Source organism: Myotis lucifugus, unplaced genomic scaffold, assembly GCF_000147115.1.
Source record: "Myotis lucifugus unplaced genomic scaffold, Myoluc2.0 scaffold_151, whole genome shotgun sequence".
NCBI lineage: Eukaryota > Metazoa > Chordata > Mammalia > Chiroptera > Vespertilionidae > Myotis > Myotis lucifugus.
In genome coordinates this window covers 140,446-155,048 of record NW_005871199.1, presented here as the reverse complement: position 1 = coordinate 155,048, position 14,603 = coordinate 140,446, and the positions used below count along the sequence as shown (strand labels likewise).

Here is a 14,603-nt window from a genome sequence, read left to right as displayed (position 1 = left end):
GGCGAGAAATTTTTCAACCTGTCCCACGTACATAACCCGAGCGCGTACGTCGGATTCAGATTTTCACCTGTCCGAGCCCTTCTCCATGCAGGTCCTGGGAAGGCTGTGCTCAGACCAGAGCCTGAGGCGTCTGCCGGAGTCGAATCCCGGGTCCAGTTTTCGGCCCCAAAGAAGCCTGGCATTGCCCATGTCTGACCCAGTGAAGGCGATTCAAATTCATCAGCCCACCAGCCAGAGACAAGCTGAGGAAATGCCTACCGGCGGCCTGCAAGGATGGAGACCCCAGCCCCGCGCGGTTTAGGCGGCGGCCACCTCCCCTGAGGACACACACACTTCCCTTCTGTTCTCTCTCCACTCCTCTCAGAGTCTCCCAAACAGACACCTCACATCATGGCACGGATTAGCCTGGTCTCAGCGAATCAAGGTCTCAGACAGGCAGCTTCCAAAGGCAGGGGCTGGGTGTGAATGGCTTCTGAAGTCTCCGGCCCCCTCCCCTGCTCAGGACCTGGTCCCAGAGGTGCCCCCAAAGCCTGCCACCGCTCCCGCCTCAGGGCCTTTGTTTATTTCGAGAATTCTGCCGGGATACCCCTCCCGCCCGGCCTGCCAGGCAAACACGGCCTCATTTAAGCGAAGGTGTTTTGCATATATTATCTCATTGGATCTGCACAACAACCCTTTGTGATGGGTACTATTATTAGCCCCACGTTGCAGGAAGGAAATAGACTAAGAGGGATTAAGAAACTTGCTAAAGGTCACGCCATAACACACTACAATGTGTCAAAGAGCAGGATTTGAACCCAAGCCAGACTCCTCTAAAGTCCATGTTCTGAGCCACCTGCTCTCCTGCCCTCCAGGGTGGTACCGGAGGCATCACCAGAGCCAGAGATTCACAGAAGGTTGACAGCCCCTTGGAGAAGCAAAGCGCTGATAGGGGTTTCTAGCACCGAGACCCGGCTCCTGCCCCTGCTCTGCGCAGAGGAGACCCTCGTAAGTAGACGTGGAGTGAAGGAGCCAGATGGGTACTCAGAGAGCAGGGGGAGGGAGGACACTGGAGCAAAGAGAGCTCCGTGTTTTACGAGCTGGGCCAGGGATGTGCCAACGGCATCGAAGACGTGAGCCTGCAGCCTGGGAGGCCACCACTGCCCATCTGGGAGTTGGTGATGGCCAAGCCACAGGAGCACATGGGCTCTCCGAGAGAGAGTAAGGTTTGGTAAATTTTTAAAAAATGCCTTGTTGCCTGACTGGCGTGACTCAGTGGCTGAGCATCAACCTATGAACCAGGAGGTCACCAGGTTCAATTCCGGGTCAAGGCACATGCCCGGGTTGCGGGCTTGATCCCCAGTGTGGAGCGTGCAATGATTCTCTCTCATCATGGATATTTCTATCTCTCTCTCCCTCTCCCTTCCTCTCTGAAATCAATTTTAAAAATTAAAAATGCATATTTTTGTGTGTTTTCATTTCTTTCCAGGACACACTGGCAGGAGAAGAACAGATGCCTGAGCCTCTGAAAGCTCCATGCTGCACGCTCCGTGCCCCCCACCAGCGAGACGGGAGGAGACTGAGCAGAGCCCGGCCCTCATCTTCCAACACCAGAAGCTGCCTCGCGGGACCATGGGCCCCTCTTCCCTGTTCCAGGCCGGGCTGAGAGCTGCGGGGAAGCCCGTTTCCTCCGAGGGGGAGGACAGAGCTTCTAAAACCTCGTGCTACCCACCGAGGGACAGCCTCCCCCGGGAGACAGCGACTCCCTGTCGTGGGCGGGCCCGCAGAGGCAGAAGGGGTTCGTGATGCACTGGGGAGGGGCACCCCCGTCCCCTCTGAGACCGGCCAAACCGAGGCTCTCTGACTTAAAGCCGGAGTTTGGTTGGGAGTTACCCGGTACTGTCTCAGAATTCTTCTTCCTCAAAAAAAAACACGAGTTGTCCAAACTAACAAAGAGGAATACTGTTCTAGACGGTGCCCCAGCGTCAACTGTGTGCAGGGCCAGGCCTGGGAGTGGAGTGGGCATCTGGGGCGGAGCTGGGGGAGGTGGAGAGGTGGTCATCCGGTCCCTGCTAACGTGCAGCCAGGTGACCAGCAGCTGGTACGGCTGAGAGAGCGATGAGCAGATCCATCCTTAGCACAGCCCCCGCCAGCACCCACGAGGCAGGGAGCACCCCTGCCCGCCCCGCTTCACACCTGAGGAGCACAGCGGGCCTTGCCCCACGGAAGGGGCTTTCCGGGGGCTCCGCCCTCTCTCCGGAAGCCGGTCCCCCGCTGGCCGCACACCGCACCTCATTCAGAGAATTACAGAATCGGGGGGCTTAGGAGCCCTAGTGAACAGATGAGGAAACTGAGCTAAATAACGGTCTAAACTGCTTTTGAAACCAGGTGTCTTGAACCCAGGACCCTTTCGTTCAACACAAGCACTGCAAACACCAGCTCTTTGTCAGACACCGTGAATCCCGAGAAATGAAGAGATTAATGGCACCCTAGTCCAGTGGTTCTCAACCTTCCTCATGCCGCGACCCTTTAATACAGTTCCTCATGTTGTGGTGACCCCCAACCATAAAATTATTTTCATTTCTACTTCATAACTGTAATATTGTTACTGTTATGAATCGTCATGTAAATATCTGATATGCAGGATGTATTTTCATTGTTCTCACCCCACAGGTTGAGAACCGCTGCCCAGTCCCTGAGGTGGGGGAGACGGAACAAAACCTTACAGGATGGCGGGTGAGGTGCGTGCAGGGGTGTAGGTGTAGGAGCAAGCCCTCCCTGCCCCCACCACACCCCCCAGGACAACCTGGGCCCAAACCTCTCCCATTTCCCTCCAGAAAGAACTTGACTGGAAGGTCAGAGGCCCCGAGGGAGCCCCAGACTGGAGACTTCCCGTGACACCGCCGGTCACGTCGGATGCGGGGCTGGGCGGCGGCGCTGGGAGCAGGCAGGCTTGGGCCAGAGTGGAGAGCAAGCCCAGCCACCTGCCAGCGCCAGCAGACGTGACGGTGACCATCTGGTGGGCCCAGCTTGCACATGAGCGGGCCCAGCTGGAAGCGGTGGGGCAGAGAAGGGACTGAGGTTTCATTTCGTGAAAGCCCCCTCTGTACTCTCTGCTGTTACCAGGGCTCTTCAGGGATCAGCACAGTGGGCGACAGGGCTCCCACACTTCAGAGGGGGTCACCGCGGCCCAGAGAAGGCGTGACTGGCCCCCGGTCATTCAGACTGAAGCGTCTGAGCCAGGAGTCCCAGCCACTGATTTCACTTTGCTTCTCCCAACTGTGAGCGCCAGGCCACGGCGAGCACCTGAAACGGCATCTCCTACCGGCCAACATCAGGACAAAGCGAAGACTGGCCATGAGCGGGGGGCGGGACCAAGGGTGCCAGCGAGGGGCTGGCCTGTCACAACATGGCCCTGCCACCGGCCACAGCGGAGGTCCCAGCTGCCGCTGGGCCAGATCGGGGCTGGGAGCTAAGCTGCAGGCCCTGAGCTGGGAACAAGGACCCCGAGTCAGGGAGGGACACCGGCTCTCCCAAGCCCAAGGCCTGGAGCGGAGAGGGAGCAGTCAGGCTCGGGGAGCATCGTGGGGGTTGTGGCTGAGAACCGCTCTTCTTCCCCCTCCCTCAAGCTGCATGGTTCGCTGATCTTTACGGTTCTGTCATTTTCTTTGGCCTGTGTGACACCTTCCGCACAGGTCAGGGTGACCTATAGTAAGACAGACTCCCTGCAGGTGAGGGCGTGGGGGCTCAGGGGGGCTGAGGGGCTCCCAGCTCCGTGGTTGGTTTGGGGAAGCCCAGACTGACTCCCGGTCCTGCCTTGGTTCCTGCCCCTGTTCCTCCTGCCTACACTCCCGGCTCCTTCCTGGGGCCGACTGGACAGTGGTCTGGGTTAAAGGCCACACGCTTTGTCCTTCAGGCTCCATGAGGGAAGCTGCTCGGTGGCCTCTGGGACCGTCAGCCCTCAGAGCACAGCATCTCTCTGAGCAGCTGTGACCTCCAGAGACTAAAAGGCCCAGCCTCTGGATCAGTGTCATCTGGTCAGCGACAGCTGGAGCCCTGCCCAGCGGGCCGGAGGCGAGGCCTCTGTACCCAGGCCAGCACAGCAGCCCCGCCGTCCAGCGGGAAAGCGGCCCCGCTCCCGGGGGGAGGCGCGCACACCCCCATCTGCCTGTGCCGCCCATCTGCCCCCACAACGATGAGCAACAAGAGGTTACTCAGGTCCCCGAGCGTCTCGCATACGCTCCTCACTCCATCCCCACGGCAGCCTGTAACAGGCAGAACCGAACCCTCGGGTCCCAGACGAAGAAAGATTCACATGTGCCAACCCAGAAAGGCCACGGGCCTGGCCACACACACCGTGAGAAGAGGTCACGGCTGGGCCCTGACCCCAGATGTTCTGACTCTGAGTTCTGGTCTTTGTCGACCTCTTGCCGCTGCCAGATGTGGATCTATCTGTGCTCCTCCAGCCAAAGGACCAGGGTTACACCCAGATCCACATGTGGGACAAAGAACACCTGGACACCCGGGGCCCGCAGAGCAGGTCACCCTGCAGGGCCGTGAGGGGGAGACCCACTGTCACAGAAGATGCCACAGATCTGCTCGCTCCTGCCTGCCCTCTCCAGCCCATGTCAAACAGTGTTCCCAACTGGAAGTGCACCCCAGAGGCCCAGCCAATATTTCTCTGGGTGCCAAGTCACTCCTGGGCACCCCCTGGACAGGGTAAAGTCTACAGCACATGGAAATGCAGGTTCCTGGTGGTATTCGATGCAGTGTGCGTGTGTGTGCGTGTGTGTGTGTGTGTGTGTGTGTGTGTGTGTATACGAGACCTGTCTCACTGGGGGGATTCTGTGACTCAAGTTCAGAAAGGATCCAGCAAGAGTGAAAAGTCAAAGCAACTCGTAGGGCTTCTCAGATGAAGAAAGGCTCACGCGTCCCAGCAGTGCAGTGGCACTAAATGCGTGTTCTGAGCAGACTGCCCCCTAAATCATAGAGCCACGCTTGCCTCTGGGACCCCCCAATGAAGATGATGTCGCCGTTGTTCTAAAGCCACAGTTCCCTCTGCCATGAGGGCCCAAACCAACAGAAGAGCCACGCTCTTGGACACCATCTTACGGAATCACCCGAGTAGCTGCTTAGGGGGTGACTTGGGGTGAGTACAGGCTCAGCCGCCGAAAGAAGTGGCCACAGCCTGACGGGCGAGGGCCCAGGGCACCTACCTGGACTTCACGTGTGTGATAGGCGATGATCAAGCCCAAGAGGATGATGGTGGACAGACTGATAAGGCATTTCAGGGCCAACGAAAACATGGAATCCTGTGGGAGAAACGGAGAGAGAATTACGGAGGGCCCGGAAGGGGACAGCTCGTCTCACTCTGAGGCCATGGGAAGGGGAGCCCTGGGCAGAGGCGGGACTGTCAGCAGAAAGTGCCTTCGCTGGGCCCTGAGCCGCTCCACCTCAGCAGCTGCTCCCCAGCCTGGCCCCTGTTCTCAGGGTTAAATCCCCGCTGCATCCCTGGGATGAACGCTGCTGGGGGTGATGTACGATCTGTGTTATATGTGACCAGAGTCGGTTTGATGTGTTGTTTAGAATGTTTGCCTCCATACTCATAAGTCATCTGAACAACATTTTTTTTTTTGGTGCTGCTATGATATGGTGTGGGCATCAATACTGTGCCAGTTTAGGCCTCTCCTTTCTCGTAACAACCTGAGCTAGAGGATTCCTGCGGTCCTCCGATCTCTGACCGTGCAGGCCGGGCAGGAGGGGAATGAATGAGAACGTCTTGGCAGCTGCTCTCATCTCCTGTTTTAGGTCAAGGGCAGGGAGGGAGGCAAGGGTGGCAGAAGAGCGACTGAAGAGAGAAGGAGGCTGCGCACATGAGCCACGAGGGGTCCTGGGCAGGAGAAGGGCCCTGCGGGGCCTCCCTGCGGAGGATGGGGAGGCAGGTGGGCTACAGGGCGTTCCCTGCAGCCTTCCAGCCCCGGGGCCGCTTAGAGAACCCCCTGATTGGGAGTACAAGCTCTGGGGACAGCCCACTGGTCCAAACCCTGACACAGCCACTAGCTAAGTGACGTCAGCTGCTCGGCTGCCTCAGGGGCCACCTGGGGATCACCTACCTGGTGCGGCTGCTGTGAAAACGAATGGACATGTGTGTACTAGTATGTAAAGGGCTGGACCAGTGCCTGGCCGTGCAAAGGCCAGCTACCACTGTCATCTGCTTTGCTTCCTTACAAATGCAGGGCGACTCCATGCCTTCCTGGGCATTTGAACGCCTGGGAGCAGAGGTGGCTTCCAAGCCCAAAGGAAGACAGGAGCACAGCCTGAGCGAAGGTAGCAGATGAGAGGCCGGTGCCCGGGCTCCTGAGAGATGGACGCGCACAGGAAACAGCCCCCGTGCTCCCGGGGCTGGGGTCAGAGCAGCGCCTATTTCATAAAGCACCTCACAGTTTACAAGGTGCTTCACATGCCAGTTCTCATCCATCCTCACGGCAGCCCCTGGCCTCTGTCCCAACTCATCAGACACCCCGACAATCGCTCAGAGAGGCTGGTGCCCGAGTTCAAAGCCGAGGCCCCCGACTCCCAGGGGAGCACTCCCAGCAGCCCTCGGGCCCTCTCTCCAATGGGAAACAGCAGAAACGCTCTCTGAGAAGTGTCCCCCAGGGCCGCTTACGACAACGGAAGGTATTTCAAAGGTAGGATATGATTAACTGCCTGGTGAAACCTACAGTAAACCCGGGGTAGGTGGGGGGAATCAAGAGAGGGAGACATCACTGTTAAGAAACCTTTCAGAGAGGCTGGCTGGCGTGGCTCAGGGGTTGAGCGTCAACCTATGAACCAGGAGGTCAAGGTTCAATTCCTGGCCAGTGCACATGCCCGTGTTGCAGGCTCGATCCCCAGTGTGGGGCATGCAGGAGGCAGCCAATCAATGATTCTCTCTCATCATTGATGTTTCTCTCTCTCTCTCTCTCTCTCTCTCTCTCTCTCTCCCTTTCCCTTCTGCTCTGAAATCAATAATTTAAAAAAAAATTTTTTTTAAAGAAAGCTTTCAGAGACAGAGTGACAGGGGGCTGGGGGCTGCAGGGTTGGGTAGTGTTGTCCAATAGGGCAACCACTAGAGTCACGCCCAAACCCACGCTCCCACTGCCCTCTGCAGGCCGAGACGGAATGAAACGGCCCTCCCTTGTGTCTGTCCATCTACCAGTCATTTATCTGATACAGTTCCTGGGGCCCACGTCATGCCAGGCAAGAGCTAGCACTTGGGAATCCCAGGGAGAACTAAGGAGGTAGCTCATTCACTCATTGTTTCTTTCATTCGTGACCATTTCAACCACTGCTCATTTCTTGAGCAACTACTAGATGCCCAACAGTGTACTAGAAGCTCTAAGATATTTACAGAGAAGCCCTGCCCGCCAGAAGCTACCCATGTGGCTTATACACGAATGCTAACTTCCTACACCGTGTGGGGCTGTCCAGCTCTGGGGAGCGGTCTCCATTGTGCGCTGCCCAGACAATGATCTAAACCAGTGGTTCTCAACCTGTGGGTCGCGACCCCTTTCGAACGACCCTTTCACAGGGGTCACCTAAGACCATCGGAAAACACATATATAATTACATATTGTTTTTGTGATTAATCACTATGCTTTAATGATGTTCAATTTGTAACAATGAAATCGGGGGTCACCACAACATGAGGAACTGTATTAAAGGGTCGCGGCATTAGGAAGGTTGAGAACCGCTGAAACATAAGCCGCTGCCATGGCCCACAGTTTAATGAAGAGCAGCCTGCAGTCATGCACTCAGCACACGTGTACGGGGGCTGGTGGTGTGCTGCTCCCATTACGGGCACGAAGCAAAACAGATCACAGTTCCAGTCGTGGAGAAGGTTCTGGTCTTCGAAAGCACCACTTGGTGACCGAAACATGACCCAAGCCACAGGCCTGGGTGGGACTGGAAGATCAGGCAGGGAGTTCAGGGACACGCCGGCTGTTTCAGGGTGAAACAAACCTCCCTACAGGAAGCAACTGGGAGCAGCTCACAACGTTCCTGAGCCAGAAACGACCATAACTTTCTTCTCAAAGGAGCCTGAAGGCGTCTGGGGAGCATCAAGCCTCCCCAGGGAGGGGTGTGGGATCAGCCGCACATTTCAACCTCTAATTTATTCCTTTTGGCAGAAATTAACTGAAACCATTATCCAAGTCTATTTCTATCATTGTTGGAGGAAGAGGTGAAGGGGGCCAGCTGTTGTCTCTTCTCCTTTCAGCCTCTTCCTTTTGTTCTACAACTTGAAGCCTTTACGTAAGAGGCACCTCCTACCTGCCCCGTGGTTTTGAATGGTGCAACCTCCCTGGCCAGCTCCAGCCCCGCAGGGAGATGAGCTGTGCAGTGGATCGGCCGCAACACTCGCTACTTTACAGATTTGCTTGCATTCTCTATCACATGTCAATAAACATAGACCATCAACCATTCTTAATAGCTGGAAAACATGTCAAATAATTCTGGCTGAACTCGAAATGTTTTCTATTTGGATAAATGTTTAATTACCATCTTTTCTTTGCTGCCTGAACGCCAATGAAGCTTGAAATTGATATGGTTCTTGGGTGATGACAGCAACTCGGGGTTGGCTAATTAGTTGCCAGACACCAGGCCCTGGGGGCACCTGGCGCACCAGCTCTGCCCCACTCACTCCCGTCCCAGGGCCAAAAGAGACGGACGGGGCTGGAAGGGAGTCCTACGGCCAACTGGTCAACCCCTGTCCCCTGCAGCTCAGAACTTTTCAACCACAGAACAATAACCCTTAATACACATGAATGCTTAGGAATTCTATCTCAGCAGCTAAGAGTCATTTTGAAGCCATTTATTCCTCAATGCCCAAAAATAGTAGGGTGGGTAGGTAAATTCGAGAACAGCCAGTGACAGAACACTATGCAGCCACTTAAAAGCATTTCTATAGAGAATATTTGAAGACATGAGGAAAGGTTCAGGATGTAATATCAAGTGAAAAACCCAGGCCCCGAAACTGAATATATGGTATGTTTCCAATTAGTTTTCAAGTTTTTACTTTTAATGTGGAAAAAAAAAAGATGGTGAAAATACAGTATCCTGCTCTAAATTGGTAGGTAGGGTACTCAATTCACAGCACACGTCTGTGGAGATTCTAGGAAACACGCTGATACCATATCACCTCTGATGCTTGAGTACAGGAGCTGCTTAATAAGTGCTTCCTGCACCCTGGCTGGTTTGGCTCAGTGGATAGAGCGTTGGCCTGCGGACTGAAGGGTCCCGGGTTTAATTCTAGTCAAGGGTCAAACCCCAGTAGGGAGCCTGCAGGAGGCAGCCAATCAATGATTCCCTCTCTTCATTGATGTTTCTATCTCTCTCTTCCTCTCTGAAATCAATAAAGTTATCTTTAAAAAAAAAATAAAGAAGTACTTCCTGAAATTACTTAATAATAGCACTTTCATTTTTACCTAACATTTATTGAGTACCGACTGTGTACCAAGTCCCAGACTATGCCTACTACACAATTTAACTTCCGTCCACACCCTACAGACGAGGTCACAGTCTCCATTTTACTAATAAAGAAATAAATAACATGACTTTTCCAAGGTCACATAACTAGCCCAGATTTTAGCTCTAGGCCAGATTTTCTTCTGTATCCCATGCTTCTCCCCTTCCTTCAAACGAACTAGGCTTCCCTGTGACATAGCGAATTCTTGGCATGCTAGTGGAGGCTGGCTATAGCCATCAGGGGTGCCACCGAGTGGGAGGGTGAACCCTAAGACACCCCCATTCACGTGGTCCCTGTTCTGCTCCAGCCATCAGCCAGCCCTTCACAGATCTGTGATAAAGAACTACTGTCGGGCTTTCCATGCAAGAACTACTGTCGGGCTTTCCATGCAAGAAGGGCATCACCCACCCACTCTTACAGAGGAGGAAACAGAGGCTCCGAGAAATTAATTTGTCCAAGGATGTGCCAACAAATGGCAAAGACAGGACGGATGACGCTGGGATGACTCCAGATCTGTCTGCCTCCCGGTTCCATGCTGCGCACACCAACACCCCCACCAACACCCCACCATGCCCCCTGGCCCCCCCCGTGTCTGCGGGGAGGCCCTCAGACTGCCCCAGGCCTTCCTCCCCCGAAGCTGAGCAGAATGACGGAGTGTGTTCCCGGCTCCGGAGCCAGCCGTATAAATTGCTCTCCTGCCTGCCTGTGGCTTCCAAAGACAGGCCAGAACCGTAATGATTACGGTAGATCTTCCCAGAGACACTGAAGTCTTAAATGTGTTTTATTGCTTGGAACATTTGAAAAGAACAGAAAACTATGCTTGCAGGCAGCGTCCTGAGAGGCACTGAACAGAAGTGACAATCGCATCTTAGCCGAGGGAAGCACGTGCAGGTGCCTTCCCCAACCACCCTGCTACCCCCAAAGTGTGTGTGTGTGTGTGTGTGTGTGTGTGTGTGTGTGTGTGTATGTGAGCACGTATGTGGTCCGTTCATGATTTTTGTCGCTGGCTGGAACCCCGAAAGGGAAAAGGGTGATACCGTTAAAGTCTGTATTGACTGAATTAAGAGCTGCGTGTTGTGCAGTCAGTTGGGACAAACTTGATTTAGAAATCTTTTCTGTTTAGTGAGGTCAGCCTTTCCTTCAATTTCATGGAGAGGCTCCAACATTGATTGATACTCAGCACCAGCTTAATACTGTGACTTGGTAACGGTTGTCCTAATTAGACACTCTTGCTAATTAATGTTATGCAAATTAAAACCAGCCCCTCGGCCCCTGGCAGTTCAGACGGCGATCCTGGTTGCTGTTCCCTGTGGACAGGGGGCTCCTCCCTCCACCTGGGCCTTCTTCCCCGCTCCCCTCTCACGCTGCCTCTCTCACAACGGCTCCTCCGCAGCCGCTCTCTGCACCTCTCACCCTCCTGCTCATCTCTTACTCAGCCTCAGCCCCTCAAGATCAGCTGCCTGGTGTAAGTACAGCCGTGGCACCTCCTGGCATCCTGGGACTGCCCAGCCCGGCTCTTACCAGAAGTCAGTCACCAGAATCCTATTTCGGTCACTCGTGGTCCCGAGGGGAATCCCTCAGACCCTCTGCATCCTTGGACTGTGCAGCTTCACAGCAGGGGACACAGGTGAAGCTGCCACAGTGGATGGGAGACAGGGCCTGGGGGGCTCAGAAGGATCTCCCAAAGGCCTGAGAAGGGTCGAGCTCCAAGAACCCAGGAAGCTTCGTAACCAAGAGGGCTCTGGAGTTCGGCCCTGGGCCCTCCATGGAAAATGCCTGGCTTTGGATAAGTCGCTTCACCCTCCTAGGCCTTGGTCCCCCTTAAAATTCGACTCTTGGGACAAATAGTCCGTGAAGTTAGCTAAGCCGATAGCGCTGGCACACACTGGCCATGACACACACACAGGTCACAGGGACACGCATACCTTCCTTCTGCGCATGACGAACTTGTGAGTGCGGAATGGTCAGCAGCAAAACTCACTCCTCAAACAGAACAATCGGCTCACTGATTGCCGTTGTCCCTTCCTAAACAACGTGGGATTTAAGGTCGGAGCACCGAAATCCGAGTCAGAACTCAACACCTTTGCTGCTCACCAGCTGTGTGACACTGGGCCTGTCCCTTGCCCTCTCTGGGCCTGCTTCCTTCTCTGCAGGCAGGTCTAACGGGGCAGCCTCCCGTTCCTCACGGGTGCTGGAGGATGAGCTAGAACAATGCACGTGAAAAAAAACTTACTCTTCTTCACACAAAGAAAACCCCACATTCCTTTGTAGCCTATCACCCTTCCTCTTGCTGCACAGATGCCAGTGCAGGTGAGGAGTGGGGGTTAATGCGCCTCCGATGTCAGCATTTTAGGGTTGCGACAATTTACAAAGGCGCCCCCAGCCTTTCGGAAGGACACCTCGGCCTTCAGGGGGCCGAGCACCCATTTCCATATAAATACTTACTGAGCACCCACTCTGCCCAGGCCCTGTGCTGGGTGCTTGCAAAATGCCAGGGATTTCCCTCAGCCCCATCCCCGCCTACCGAGCCTGAGTCCCACCAGGCAGGCGAAGGGGCGGGTGAGCAGGGCCTGGGGGGGGGGGGGGGGGGGATTGGGCTGGGACAGTTAGAAATGGGCGGGAAGCCCAGGCCGAGAGAGAAGACCTGCGGGTGGCTCCTGAGTGACCAGCACGTGGCCAGAGGAGGGGACCCTAGCGAAGTCGCTGAAGCTGAACTTGACTACATCTTTTCTTTTTTTAAGAGATGAAGAGAGAGGAAGAGAGAGAGAGAGAGACAGAGACACAGAGACACACAGAAAGAGAAACATCAGTGATGAGAGAGAATCACTGATCAGCTGCCTCCTGAATGCCCCACACGGGATCGGGCCCACAACCTGGGCATGTGTCCTGACTGGGAATCGAACCGTGACCTCCTGGTTCCTGTGTCGACAGTCAACCACTGAGCCACGCTGGCCGGGCCTGACCCTACATCTTGGGTCAGGCACTAACCCGAGATGCTACGCACGGAGGCCACTGGCTCTCCGCACAAACTGGACAGAGGGGTGGAAGGCCTCCTGCTCAGTACCCACCAGAGTGAGCGCCATGCCTGGCTGCTCCCCGCCCGTGTGAGTGAGGGCACGCCTTCACCAGGTCCCAGGGGCTAGGGAGGGGGCTGAACATCCCTGCTGCCTCTCCTACATCTGAGTCACCTTACAGGAGCTTCTGCGCGGCTCCCGCCCCACCCACGGCTGGGGAATGCATGAGGCATGTTCCCAGTGCGGGGAGCCACGGTGAAACCACCCACACCATCCTCTGGGTCCCAGACGCCGCCTGGGACATTCTGAGCCAGAGGACAGGGACCAGGAGGGGTGCTGACCTCTGCCCGTGGGAGGATGCTTCTCAGAGCCCCATCCTCAGTCCCCTCCCCACCCCCCACTCTCCATCTAAGCTGGGAGCTCTGTTCCTCGCCGAGATGCTACACAGGGTGACCTCAGCACCAAGAACCCCACTCTTCTGGCCTGGACCTGACCCCCTTACCCCCCCCCCCGACCCTGCAACAGACCACGCCTGGTGTCACTGTGTCAGCCATGCTCCCTGCTGGGGTGACCACAGCATTTATCACCATCGAAGCCCCATTTACCCCTGATGTTCGCTGCCACTCACCCACCAAGATGGAAGCCCCGCGGGCAGGATTCTTCCATTTCACTTGCTCACCTCTACATTCCCGCGCCCAGGACTGCCCAGGGCAGAGCAGGCCCAGAAATATGAGTTGGAGATTGAATATTTGGGTGAAGGGGGTGAAGTTTTGAGATGTGCCAGGCAGGTAGGCACTTCCTGAAATTCCAAATGTGTGAAGACTAACGGGACCTGGTGGAAATAACAGCTCACTGTGTGGTTACCGCGGGCCCGGCGCTGCTGCCATTGTTTTATCCTCGGAACAACCCCATCGAGGCCCAGGGAGCGCCAGTCACTGGCCCGCTGCCCCGAGCAAGGAAGAGGCGGAGCCAGATCTGAACCCAGGCAACTCAGACCCCAGGTCCGTGCCCTCGCCACCCGGCAAGCCTCACGGCACATGGGATGTCAGTCATCGGAACTGCAGCTCTGCAGGCCCCGCCTTCCAGGGCTCCACGAACGCCCATCTCGCCTGCTCCCCGACGAGGCCCCAACGGCGTCCCCATTAAAGCTGAGGTCGGGGCTGGGGTCTGCATCAGAACTGTGCGTGTGGCCTGGCCAGGCCTGGTGTGGGAACAGGCAGGAAATGCTGTGGAGCCAAGGAAGCCGATGCTCCCAAAATAAAACTCACAGTCAAGTTGGCCTGGGGCACTGCTCTGCCTCCTCTACTCTGTCACTCCCAGAGGAGATGGAACCTGAGGGGTGAGGGCCCTCACGCAGCTACTAGAAGGGCATGCGGGCCCGGTGATGTTTAGTGAAGCCAGCACGATGACCAGGACGTCAACCAAGAGGAAATGATCCTGCGTAGGCCCCGGCTCTCCCATTGCGTGATGCCTCAAGGAAGGAAAAAAGGTCATCGGGAGACCAGGCTACCAAAATGTCAGGCCAGACGGGCCGCCCCTCTGGCCACACACATAACTCCAGTTAAAACGATGGTTTCCTTGACAAGGTCTGAGCAGAGAGGAGCTGGTATCCCATGACTGCTCTGCTGCACGCTTGCTGATAACTTATTTTCCTGCCCCCACTTACAACATGGCCAAAGGTCCCACGGGACTCCGTCAGATGTTGTATTACGTGCCTGCCATGTGCCAGGCACTGTGCTAAGCGTGGGACAGAGACAGAGACAAGATGAGGTCTTTCTGAAGGCCGCTGGGTGCTTGCTGCTCCTCGGGTAGTGAAAGTGGCCTCCTGAGACGCTTCCGGACGCAAAGCAAGCACTTAACAAAGGCGTACTGGGTGAATGATGTGGACGGATAAATATAGCCTCAGGCTTCCGAGCTCTGTCCCGAGACAGAATGAAACCAGAAGGGGTTGTCCCTCCCGCCCCCCCCCCGCCCCCACCCCCCCACTGGGGAGCATGAGGGTGGGATGGAAGCTGACGAGGCACCCACAGCCCAGGCCACTCTAGACCTGAGGGGCCGTGGCCTCATCCCAGAGCAATGAAGTCAGAACCTCTGCAGGTGAGGCC

General features: G+C 55.8%; 1 protein-coding gene across 3 annotated transcripts in view; it reads right to left on the bottom strand.

Moving 5' to 3' along the window:
* The window catches only part of KCNN3 (potassium calcium-activated channel subfamily N member 3), a 133,945-nt gene that overhangs the window by 87,937 nt on the left and 31,405 nt on the right, over window positions 1–14,603 (bottom strand). For all 3 annotated transcript variants that reach the window (XM_006095090.3, XM_023759292.1, XM_006095088.3), the window contains exon 2: window positions 5,196–5,291. In XM_006095090.3, the coding sequence (XP_006095152.1) occupies window positions 5,196–5,291 (96 nt within the window). The remainder of the gene's footprint in view (window positions 1–5,195; window positions 5,292–14,603) is intronic.